The sequence below is a fragment of the Daktulosphaira vitifoliae genome, unplaced genomic scaffold, assembly GCF_025091365.1.
Source record: "Daktulosphaira vitifoliae isolate Bord-2020 unplaced genomic scaffold, ASM2509136v1 Scaffold_1, whole genome shotgun sequence".
Lineage (NCBI taxonomy): Eukaryota > Metazoa > Arthropoda > Insecta > Hemiptera > Phylloxeridae > Daktulosphaira > Daktulosphaira vitifoliae.
Window position 1 is genome coordinate 43,812,357 of NW_026099572.1, and position 12,866 is coordinate 43,825,222.

A 12,866-nucleotide genomic window follows, 5' to 3' on the forward strand; every position below is an offset into this window, starting at 1 on the left:
AAAAAAAAAAAAAAAAAAAAAAAACAAAGTTTCATATTACATTTTATTTTTACGGGTTATTTAATTTATATAAACATTAAATAATGTTTTAAAATAAATTGTTTTTTAAATAAAAACTACAATAATTTATTAATTTCAAAATATAGAATCAATTTTTTGTTTTTCTTGTAAAATATCAAAAATGTAGATACTGAGCCTTACTATTAAGAAACTTATGTTAAAATACAAAAATTAAACGTGTTATTTTAACAATTTAAGGCAAAGAAAAATAAATTTTAGTGAGGGTCTAAACAACAATGTAAAATTTGTTTAAAGAAAATTAAGCCATGTGAATATTTATAATAGCTACTTTAGAGTATTCATTTTAAAATTGGTGGCATTAATAATCCATTTCAATAAATAAATGTGTGTAAATAGTTTTTTGCTTGCCTATAATTTTAAAATGTACTGTTTATCCCTTTCTGCCATCCACAAGCATTAATTTTGAGTGTTAAAAATGTCTTGAAAAATAAGTTTTCTTTTTATAGAATTAACTTTTTTATGAAAAAATGTTCAATTAATTAATGTTAAAAATGTATAACATGTTATAAAGTAAAATTAAAATTTTCAGAATGTAAACGTGAGCTAAATGAAGTTGGTAAACAGATTTATGATATAGACAATAGTTTAAATCCCATGAAAAGTACTTTTGAAAGTATTAAAAGTAAACTTAAAAATATAACCTCTAAAATTTATAGTAAGTATTTTTAATATTTTATATTCTTACAACATATATTGTGTGTTCAAAAATTAAGGAATAAGATCAATTTTTATAAATAATGAGAACAATAAAAACCGGTTTCCTTACTGAAAAAACTATATATTTGATATGTGTTCTTATCAGGTGAAGCCTAAAAGATTGCAAAAGTAGCAGGTGCATTCTTTAGCTTAATTTATGTATTTTGCGTGAACACCTTTAATTATTGAAAATATTAATGGAATTTTAACAGACATCAACTAATTATAGACCCTAAAAAATGTTAATTATAGTCGAGTTATCTAGTTGTAAAAGATGTTTATAAATAAACATATATATGTTTATATAACTCCTATATAACTCTTGGACTATGTTATGTTTTGGGATTCATTTTTATTGATTTGAGATCATTTTTTTCTGTTCGTAATAATACATAAAGGTTCCCAGAAGGGTATGATGTTTTTAAAATGATATTATACCTCTCTGTATTGCAAAGTAACGGGTTATTATAAGAATTGTTTTTTTTGGAACTCTCATGCAACGGTCAGTGGCGATTGTCAGTTTTGGTCGTTACATTATGATTACCATATTATATGATGTTATATTTGTTGTTTCATACTCTAACTGAATTAAATTGTTTTAATACTTTTGTTTAGACAATAGTTAAATACTATTTTTTAAACTCATTTCTTTTAACACTATATAAACATCATTTACAAAGATAAATATATTGATATTATTTATACAAAAATGTTTAAATCCAATTAATTAAGTTTTGTTAGTAAGAACAGTTAACAGATATGAATGTTGAATGAAGAAGAGGTAGAAGAAAATCAAAAAAGAGATAAAGGGATGTTATTGAATGCGATATGAGGACGGCTGATGTGAGCGTAGATGATGTGGGAAATTGTGTCAAGTGGAAGTTTAGAATAAGGGTGGGCTACTCTAAGTAGTTTGTAATAAGGTGAGGGAAATGAAGAATTAATTAAGTTTTGTTAATTTCAATTAATTAGCAATTGATCAAGAACTTGAACGAGAAAAAAGAAAAGAAGATGGTAAAAATCAATTGATTCAAAGAAAGTTTCCAGAAATGTGGAAAGCTATTACTTGGTTGAGAAATTGCGATAAGAAATCTATTTTTCAAGGAAAAGTCTTTGAACCATTATTCACTCAGGTAGTAATTTTAAAATTAGTTTTCTTTAATGCAATTATAATTAGAGTGTTATCAATTTTCCTATTCAATATTAATTTTTATTGATGTTTAAATAAAAGCTTATCAAATGGTGGTTTCCACTTTAGTAATTATTAGTACTAGAATTGCCATCTTAAAACTTACAAAACTTCTTGAACACTACCTGATTGGTCTCATTTGAGTTAGGATAAGTTACTTAATATTATAGATGATTAAACTAAAAAAATCCTTTTTATAAGCACTAAATATCTTACTTATTGATCATCTTTTGTATTAGTAAAATATTTAAAGAAAATTTACTACTAACTATGATTTATATTAACAATTATACAAAATTAAAGTAATTTATTTTTTTAAATTTATTTGTATATTGCTTATTAAATATTTTTAGATTGAAATGATTGATAATAAGAATGCTAAATACATTGAAAATATAGTAAATTATAGAGATATGATAGCATTTGTATTTGAATATGCTGAAGACTTAACAATATTCAATAAAATTGTGAAACAAGAACGTTGGCAAAGAATCAATTCTATATCTGCTCCTCCTCCAAATTATCAACTAAATGATACACCAAATTATGACATAAATTATTTAAAGTAATTAATAGTAAAATTTTTAATGATATTTTAAGCTATCCTAGATCATTAAGCTAAATAAAAAAATTAGTCTCACTTAAATAAAAGTATCTTATTTTATTGTTTCTTTTTTTTATTAGAGAAAAATAATTAAAATATGTTTTTAACATAGTCCAAAACTAAAAACTATTAAAATAGTATCAGAAAATATTTTGTAGATTAATAGTTGTTTTGTCAAAATAATGTAAATCACTCTGCATACTTATTTAAATATATCGATATTTACTTACATATTTTGATTAAATTGTTTACTGTTTTATGACAATTTTACTTAAGATAGAATGTGACAGATTTTTTAATTGTTGAGTATACTCTAATTATTATTGAGGTGGGCATAATGCCTATGTACTCAGACCTGTTGATCCAATGTGCACATAGATAAACCCTAATTAGTAAGATTGTTAAAATCTTTTATGTAGCAATACCTTGAGTATCAATTTTAGAGATTATTTAAATAATTAAAAAGTTAGAAAAAATCTAAGAATAGATTTGGTGTAGGCACAAAAATTGATTTAGATTACTTATATTTTTCATAAAAAAAATTATTCAAAAATGTTTGTAATTAATGATTAAAGAAAACTATTTTTTTTATATAGTTAAAGAAGTTATAATTTTATGTGAAATCTTTTTCTTTTATCAAATTCGGTGTCTTAATATATAATGTAATTGTATGTTACAACACATTTAATAATGTGCTAAATATAAACTAAAAAGATAAAAGATAGGTTTATCCAAAATGTTGAGATTTGAATGCATTTCTATTATATTTAGCAATTACATTAAGTTTACATTGTTCTAACTAGACAAAAGTGAAATTTTTGAAATTCCCATAACATTTTCAGTATGTAAGTTGGTCAACCATATCCATAAATTTTACATAATAAAAGTTACAATGAAAATTTAGCTTTTACTTTTTAAAAATAACTGTTTTACTTAACTTCGAAAACTAAAGGGTACGGCTTAAGTTTATCATTATTGACCTCTAATATTGCATAGCTCATTTATATAATCATTAAAACAAATTTAGAGGGTGCCATAAGAAAGAAAAACAAAATGAATATTTAAGAACTACCTTATTATCATTTTACACATATTTGGTTTTTAAATATTTTGATGATTTAGTCATAATTATAAAAAGCTCTATTGACTTTTCTTTAAAATATGTATTTATACTTAATATATTTTTAGATTAATGATTGTATTGATAAATTGTATTAAATAAATTGTATTGCATTAATTTTTTTTACTTAGGCAATTTGGATTTCTTATGTATGCATTAGAAATGATAAAAGTACCTTCAGTTATTAAAAGATACTTGGTGAAAAATTATGGTTTGCATAATATACCAATTGGAGGCAAAGAAGTATTGAACTATCTAGATAATTTGCCCGAAGATATAGGATTTTTTTTTTCTGGTATGTAAAATTAAACGAATAATCATTATTTTTAATTTTGATACATTAATTTTGGTTAATAGATGACTTACTGTATACTTTATAAATTCTAAAATAATAAATAAAAATGTCTTTTCACATTTCGGGTTAAGTGGGATAAATTAAAAATAATGGAGAAATTGTAAATTAACTTTTGCCCTTAAAATATTATTATTAAGCAATTATTAAGCAAATTCATTAAATCATTAAATGAAAATACGAAATAAAAATTTGTGTGTTTATCTAAAAAAATGAATTTAAAAATACCTCACTTTGCCATAATGAAAAATTTTCTGTTGACCAATTAATCAAATTATAATCAGAAAAGTTAAAAAAGTTATATTTTCTTATACAATTTTACTTGAATTAAAATTTTTTTCTCCTAATTTTTGTAAATTTATTAAAAAAATTTGATTTTTTAATTTTCCTATAATTTAACTTTTTGAAAAAATCCTCTTTAATAAATAAATATTCAAATAGTATACAAATAATGTTAACAATGAGAGAAAATGAAAAATATCAACTAAATTTTCTGTTTTACTATGTTGAGTAATAAATTGAATAAGGTGTTTATTATTAGAATTATATATATATCAGTAAAACAATTAATTTTTTGTAATTTTATTAATAATTCTTTTGTGTGGCTCTGAAGATTGGCAAATTTTTTATATTTCATTTTTATAAAAATTAAACTGTTAAGTTGGTAATATATATAAAAAAACTACTTTTACTGTATAGGTAATGATCAAATTCATATTAGGCGTTCTTTATATACTGGAGAAAAAATCACTCGACAATCACAAATATCCAATGATGCACAACTTTTAATTTTTTCAGTGAATTCTAATTTAATTCAAGCTTTGAATTTAAAGTATATTAAAAATGATTATATTAGTCAAATTTTTTTATCTATTGATTTGTAAATTATAAATTATACATTATTTAAAAAGAAAACAAGAAGCCAAACAAGAATGTGATAATGCTGAAAAACAACTAAGTGAAATTGTTAATCTGTTAAAAGAAACCGAAAATAGTAGACAGCCTTTATACTTAAAAAAGAAAGAAATTCAACGAAGTATTATGAAATTCCAAAATAGACAAAAAGCTCTCGATAAAATGGTTAAAGACATTGAGTTGACTCAAAATGAATTAAAAAGAGAACATGATAAATCTACTAAATATGAAGCCCAAAATTTGGTAAATTTGATACAAATATCTAATTAAATTTTTTTTATTAAAAAAATTTAATAAAAAAATGTATAATAGGCTTTGGTTGATAAGTACTTTGAATCTATGAAAGATATTTTTCCTTTATTGGATAATTATGCTACTTCATTAAAAACATTAATTGCGTGTGCATTTATTTTGGAATACTGTGGAACAGATATGAATGCAGAATGCAATGTTTTGAAACAACTTAAACAATTGTATTTAAGAAATCAGGTATTGAAAACAGTTAAATTACTTTATTTCTTACAGCAAAAATTTAAAATTGTAATTTTAACTAAATAAGTAATTTTTAATGTTAGAATAAATCAATCATTTATTTGAGAAACGACAGAAGTCCAAAATATTAAACTAGTAGAAATCAATAAAAACTGTTTTTTAGTTTCCATTGGTGTGTTTAGTTAAAACTAAAATAGTGAAAGAAAAGTATTTGATAAGATACACCAAATTAATACAAAAAATTTGAAACAATTTCATTTTAACTTAAGGGGTCATATTTGAAAGCTCTGGACTTGCTTAATTTTCACAACTGTATAACTTTTCAATATATAAAAGTATATTTTAGAATATAAATAACTTGTTTATATTTAATTTATACTTAATTATACCATTATTGGTATATATGTGTAATAAAAGCTGAAAAAGTTGTTTTAAATTTTAAAATTAATGTACTTATAAATATATATTTATATAATTTTTATTTCACAGAAATCAACTTAAGAAATAAATAAACCAATTTTAATGAAATCATTCTAAATTTTGCATAAAAATTAGAAGTATGACATTTAAATAGCTCTATGCTATATATAAATTGACGTAAGGGTTTGAAATTTTATAGTTAACTTTAATAATATACATTTAAAGAAAACTGAAAAAAATAATTTCAAAATAGTTTTGGCGAGCTAAATATACATTTCTGTAATTTCTGACCACTGTGATCCATAGTGTATGAGGTAAATTAAAAGGTCTTAGAGTGATAAATATTTTATTTGCATTAAAGAAACTTTTTCAAAATCTTACTCACATTATTTTTAATAATTTTTAAATTTTTCCTTTAATTTAAGAAGTTTAATCAGCTGTCTTTATATTATTTTATATATATTGAATTTTTATCTAAGATTAAACTCAGTAAACATACAATCACTTTAGTCTTAATTAAATTATGATAATTATTTGATATATAATGTAAAATATTTACCCAAAAAAAATTTATGGACAATTATAAAATTTGTATATTATTTCATTTTAAGCAAAGATAAACTATATTTTTGTTTAACTTATTTTAATTAACTTTGTTTTTATCTAAATTTATTATATATTTAGTATTTAGTATTTACATTCTCTTACAAATTATGTATTATTAAATATATTCTTATTAATTATATATTCTTTTTAAACATTTTTAATTTTTAAGTTATGACCATAATAATTAGTTAGCAAATGTTTTTTAATAGCAAAACTTTGATGACTACATTAAATATTTACAAAAATTAGATGTTGAATTTAATAAAACATCTGAAGTTGCACTTTATTGGAGTCGAGGTGTTTCAGTTTATGATAAAGAATTGTTTTCACAATTAACAGCAAATTTTCAAACTATTGAACAAAATGATTTAGAAGAATTAGATGAATTAATTGTTGATAAGAAAGCTAAATTAAATTGTCTAAATGTTGATCCAAATGCTCCTCAAGTATAATTTGTATAATAAAATTATTTAAAAAAACCAATTATAAATTAATTTATGATTTTTAGTTGATTAAAGAATATAAAGATAGAAAATATAAAATCAAGTCTTTAGAAACTCAATTAATGAATTTAAATAGCAATGCTCAAACACAAGAAGATCAAATAAATAAACTGCAGTCAGATTGGCTACCTAAATTACAAAAATTAGTTGGTTTATTAAATACTAATTTTCAATCATTCCTTTTAAAATTTGGCTGTAATGGTTTAATTGAACTAGATGTTGGAGTTACTAGGGTAAGCTATATTATATATTGTTAAGTCATAATAATCTATGTTGTTGACTTTTTTAAGTATGACTTTCAAGCTTATGGGCTTTTAATAAAAGTCCAATTTCGTAATGATGAAGGTTCTTCAATGAGGCAATTAGATGCCAAAAGTCAAAGTGGTGGTGAAAGAGCTTTATCCACAGCATTATTTTTATTAGCTCTCCAGGAAGTTACTCATTTTCCATTTAGGATTGTTGATGAAATTAACCAAGTAAACAAATCAATAGTTTCTTAAATATTTGTTTAATATTTCTAAATAATTTCTATTTATAGGGTATGGATAAAGTATATGAAAAAAAGCTAATGGAGCTATTTATGGATCTTTTTGAAACCAGAAATAATCAATATATAGTTGTAACTCCTAAGGTTAGTATTTATTCAATTAAAAAAAAATGTATAATTAATATTTCAAAATATTTTTTTGGAAGAGTTATAATTACAGAAAATGTTATGATGATTTCTAATTTTTAATATTTTTTTAGTATTAATTTTTACAATTCTTATTGATTATTAACCTATTCAAAATTATAATGTTTCAGCTTATCAAAGATCTTACATTTAAGAACACTACTGTAGACATAATATTTTGTCTTGAAAAAATATAACTTTTACATTTATGTATCAATTATGACATGCTAAAAAGCATGTGTTTTATTTAGAAACACCTATTATTATTTACCTTTTTTTTTATTGTTAATTAATGATGTATACTTGTTAAATGTCTTTTGTGTATGAATTAAGGTTGTTATTTATAAATGTATACTTCATTGTTATATTTTCTATTTTTATTAAAAAAGAACATTAAACCTAAAACATAAATTATCAAATAGAAAAATTATTTAGTATATTTTTTCATTGAACTTACAATTAATTTGATTGTTAAATGACCAAAATTATAACTCATAAATTATGTACCATTGGAAAATGTTATATATCTCCAATTGATTAAGACATGTAGGTTGTATAAATGGTGAACTTAAATAGAATGTTAGTATCAATTTTAATCATTTTTTTATTTAAAGTTATTTTTAATTATAATATATACATTAAATATAATGGTCTGAAAATTGAAAACTGCTTAAATCATTATAATCAGTGGTGTAAGTATAAAAAAGGCTCTCTTCCAAATCGGATGTATGATTTAAGGGCCCTAATGTAACTGCATTTTCAGCATTCCCCTATTTACTCCATTGATTATAATCAACAAATTTGTCTAATTTTTTACATGTTGTTAAATATATCTGATTTAACAGTTTCTTTTCTATACAAAATTTGTATTCCTGCTTCATCAATTAATGAATTACAATGTTTGTATAAAATACTTTGTATATTAAATAAATAATACTATTTTTCATATGTATACTTATAAAATAAATTGCTTTTTCTTTCTAAAGCAATAAAAAAGATTTTTCAGTAGACTGTTTAAAAAACTGTAATTATCTTACAGTTATATGGAATTTTATAAAGTGTAATGACTTTATTTAGGTATTAAAAGAAGAAATTTTTTTTTCAAAAATATTGAGTTAAAACTTTTTTATTCTATTTATTAACTGTGCAAGAGTTATGTTAATGACTAGACCCAGCACTAGAAATGACAGAGCCCGTGGAAAATAATTATGCGAGCTTCTTAATATATTTTTTATAGTCATCAACTTAATTTGCAAAAGGTCCCTTAGCACACTCCTAGCGCCTGTCTTATCATAAAGTGTTTACTGATAGTATTTTATTTAAAACGACATTGATAAATCCTTTAAATGAAACTCATATGAGTTTATTTGCTTACCTCATAATTTGAAATTTATTTTGTTTTTATTCTTAGAGGTTGAAAAAGTTTTTATTAAAAAAAAAAAATATATATATATATATATATTCTTTGTTTTAATTAAATACTTAAGCCTGGATTAAGGAGAGGCGAAATCTTCGAGATACATGAACTTAAGAGGTTAGTTTTTTTATGGTTGCGATATTTTCTATAGGTGCTCATCACATGGTGCTCATTGGTATCAACACACTAAGAAACAGTGCGTTACCAACTAAGCTAAGTAGACAGACTTGCGTAAAGTCTTAGTGTGATTTGTTTTATTATTAGTTTACATCACAATAATAATTTAATTTTTCAGGACCATATTTTGAAATTTTACCCAGTATTATTATTGATTTCAAAATTTTACCTTTTAAGTTTTATGTAGATAAATACTATCCAATACGAATGTTTAAGTTGAATCGTTTTGATAATTTTGTAACAATTATTATTATCATGTAATAATTATTTTTGGATATATATATTTTGTTATTCAATTAATGTAAATGAAAGTAAAATCTAAAATCATAGTTAACATTAAACATTTGAATTAATTAAAATACTGTATTTTTAAATGATTATTTTTTATTTCACAAATATTTATAATACACCAAAAAGATAATAAAAACCTACATATCTATTCTAATACAACTAAAAAAAAAAAAACAAGGATTATGCTATTTACATTGATGACAATCTAATGCAAAATGTACAAAAATGTATTTTAAGGCACTAATTTACCCATAATAGTATAATTTAATGAAATCATAATGTATTTCCACAATTGTAAATTATACATATTAATACTTCTATAAAAATCAAAACAATTATTTTATTAAAAAATATATATTTATATGGCAGCCGTAAAATTCAATGATAAATAAAAAACATTCTATCACATACTCTTGTCTAAAAAACATTAACATCCTTGATTATAATAATATTTTATATTTTTCTATACAAAATTATCTTAATGATAACTTTTTTAGAGATTTACAAAAATATAAGATAATATAATATAATTATTCAATATAGCTTAATTGAGGATAATACCATAATGTTGCTTATTATGCTGTTATTCTACTTTAATTATATTTTGTAAATGTTTACATCTATAAATCGTTTGTCTATACACTTCCAAAGGCACTATGTTCAACAAAGTCTATACAACATATTATATGTTCTGTTTCAATTAAATGTAATATAATTAAAAGTTTTGTTATTTCAGCATCATTAAAGAGCACTATACAAAATAAAAATTATTCAGAACTTTTAATTTAAAACTAAGGGGATACTGGGGAATGATGATAGAAATAAGAGATTATTTTACAATATAATAAATATCACAAAAGAAAAAACCGTTAGGGAGGGAGCGGTTTTTGAATAACTTAAATAATTGATCAAAAATAATTACTAGGTAAAGATGATTGATTAAAATTAATAATAGTAAAAAATTAAAGATAATAATTTTAATAAGAAAAAATTAGCGAGACTAGTATAATAATCGTTAAACAATACGCAATTTACCATTAAATAAGGAGAAAAACTCGAATAAGTTTTTTTAGCTAGTTCATATTAAATTATATTTTTGGCATTAGACCTTTTCAAACAATATTATGTACATGCATATATTTTGAGCGCATTTTCACTCTCATGGCGATAAATTATCATTGTGAACACGAAAAAATCGTGTACGTACACTTCATCAATTGATTAAATTTGAACGTATATTTAACTAAATTAATTATAAAACTTATATTAAAACTACATTTCAGTTTCATCTAGCAGCAGTAAATTATATTTGTACATAGGAACTGAACGTATTCGTCTCATCGATATAATGTGGTGTATGTTATTATACATATTATTCCATGTGTCTGTACTTGTGTGCTGTCATTTGGGAAAGACCAAGTACAGCATATTGGCAGCTAAGGCAGTGATAATGGGTTTGCTTGCCGGAGTGAACACATCCACCTGGTTGACTGCATGTCTGAGCCGGTGTAAATTTTTCGAAACCAGCCGCCATGATGGAGTCGAGTTTTTGATGTTGACGTCTGTGTGCCACAACTTTGTTGGTGTCAGTACATACAAATTCGCATTTTAAACAGTGGAAATGTGACGCCTTATTTTGACCAGTACCTTTTAGAAAATAAAATGAAATTAATAGTAAATATTTAAGTCAAAAACAAATAACAATAAAAATTGTATCCAGTAATTTCTACACTTACTGATGGCTGAGGCGTATGCACAGTCGGCACGACCACAAGAAACGTTAGCTCGGTATTGTTGAAAATCTCCTCCCATGAGAGTATCGAGTCTATGGTAAGATGAAAAAAAAATTAAAATTAAACGAGGTAATTATTAGGGTGGCTATATTTATAGGCTATAATGATAATAATATTTTTCTATATCGCCTACATTATTACCTTTCGTGTCTTGCTGTGTGTTGAACAAATCTTGTCTTATCGCAAAAACTGTAACCGCAATCTTGTCGCATGCAATGGAAATGTGTCTGATGTTCCCTGTACCCGCAATGCGTGTAATGACAATCTTCATTAAACCTAAATACCATATAAAAATTATTTCCAGTCACATACACACAATTACATTTTAGAAATAAAGTTATAAGAGATTATGTAAATTTAATTCCATATTTTTATGTAGAATAAAAAAGTTATATTAACGGGAAATATTTATTAGTATGACGCACGTATATATTTTTCATAACTTGACATTTGAGATCAATTTAAAACATATTGTTTATGAACTTATAAAGTATTTTTAGCGAGTTATGAAAAATAAAATTGATGTCTACTCATTTATACAAACCTGAATCTAAGATACCCTTCAGGTACTGGTTCGTCTTTTAGTATGCGCATTGAGTTCTGTACTCTAGCCTTTCTCATCTCAGGACTCATATCCCGCGATGGTGACATGGGCCGGTTATCGTTATTACCACCGGCCACCTCCGAACCACTACGATTCAACATACCATTAGTCAGCATAGAAGGATGAGTTGCAAAACCGGGAGGCGGGGCGAACATAAGACCTGTGGAAAGATTAAATAAATAAGAAATTTAGGTAACAAATTCGACTAAAAACTTTATGACTAATAATGCTTGTTATTTTCATTAGAAAATATTGTGGATTTTATTAGATTAAAGTAAAATACTTTTCATTTATTTGCTTACTTGTTGGAGATGAGTTGTACATGGCCTGAATGGCAGCATGAGGCATAAATGGTATTCCTTGTGATGACATAAGTGAAGCAAACTGTTGGTTAGCCATTGCAGCGGCCATGGCAGCGCTGAACCCAGGAGGATATGGAGAGTGAGGCGGTAGACATGCAGTTGCCGGATTTCCGCCGTCACTAGTTATGGGCATCATGGTTAAGGCTGAAACAGAAATAAAATGAAGACTTTTACTATACAGAATTACAGGATATAACGTGACCGAAAATTTATTATCCAAAAGTAAAACATTTCAAAGCAAACTGTTTAGTCGTTTAAAAACCTTAGTTTATAGATTTATCGTTCTTATTTTTTAGTTTTATCAAATAAATCGATCGACTTACCCGGAGGATGGCGAACGTTGTCTTCGGATTCGTTGCCTTCGTCGTCGTCATTATTATTGTTGTTTTCGGATTTCTGCATGAATGTCGGAATGGCACCCGGTGTGTGTTTGATTATATGCGGTTTCAGTTTGTCTAACTCTGAGAAAGCCTGCATAAAAAACAATATTTTAAGTAAAATAAAAAACTCAAAATCCGAACACAAAGAGCGCATATTTTTAATTGGCGCGTATAAAGTATGGTTGTCCGGA

At 24.1% G+C, this 12,866-nt stretch overlaps 2 protein-coding genes across 3 annotated transcripts in view; one reads left to right on the plus strand and one right to left on the minus strand.

Moving 5' to 3' along the window:
- The window catches only part of LOC126906911 (structural maintenance of chromosomes protein 5), a 13,542-nt gene extending 5,295 nt beyond the window's left edge, over window positions 1-8,247 (plus strand). Inside the window, exons 9-20 of the mRNA XM_050687855.1 lie at window positions 611-736; window positions 1,750-1,910; window positions 2,320-2,531; window positions 3,822-3,985; window positions 4,742-4,874; window positions 4,954-5,200; window positions 5,270-5,446; window positions 6,685-6,921; window positions 6,984-7,211; window positions 7,269-7,454; window positions 7,517-7,609; window positions 7,783-8,247. Coding sequence (XP_050543812.1) covers window positions 611-736; window positions 1,750-1,910; window positions 2,320-2,531; window positions 3,822-3,985; window positions 4,742-4,874; window positions 4,954-5,200; window positions 5,270-5,446; window positions 6,685-6,921; window positions 6,984-7,211; window positions 7,269-7,454; window positions 7,517-7,609; window positions 7,783-7,848 — 2,030 coding nt within the window. The 3' untranslated portion in view covers window positions 7,849-8,247. The remainder of the gene's footprint in view (window positions 1-610; window positions 737-1,749; window positions 1,911-2,319; window positions 2,532-3,821; window positions 3,986-4,741; window positions 4,875-4,953; window positions 5,201-5,269; window positions 5,447-6,684; window positions 6,922-6,983; window positions 7,212-7,268; window positions 7,455-7,516; window positions 7,610-7,782) is intronic.
- A 1,438-nt stretch (window positions 8,248-9,685) lies between these two features.
- The window catches only part of LOC126906902 (zinc finger protein castor homolog 1), a 50,179-nt gene continuing 46,998 nt past the window's right edge, over window positions 9,686-12,866 (minus strand). Inside the window, exons 16-21 of one of the 2 annotated variants that reach the window (XM_050687842.1) lie at window positions 12,619-12,766; window positions 12,236-12,439; window positions 11,874-12,093; window positions 11,471-11,605; window positions 11,273-11,361; window positions 9,686-11,183 (exon numbers count right to left, since the gene is read on the minus strand). In XM_050687842.1, coding sequence (XP_050543799.1) covers window positions 10,909-11,183; window positions 11,273-11,361; window positions 11,471-11,605; window positions 11,874-12,093; window positions 12,236-12,439; window positions 12,619-12,766 — 1,071 coding nt within the window. In that variant the 3' untranslated portion in view covers window positions 9,686-10,908. The remainder of the gene's footprint in view (window positions 11,184-11,272; window positions 11,362-11,470; window positions 11,606-11,873; window positions 12,094-12,235; window positions 12,440-12,618; window positions 12,767-12,866) is intronic. The other variant, XM_050687833.1, reaches the window with a different exon arrangement.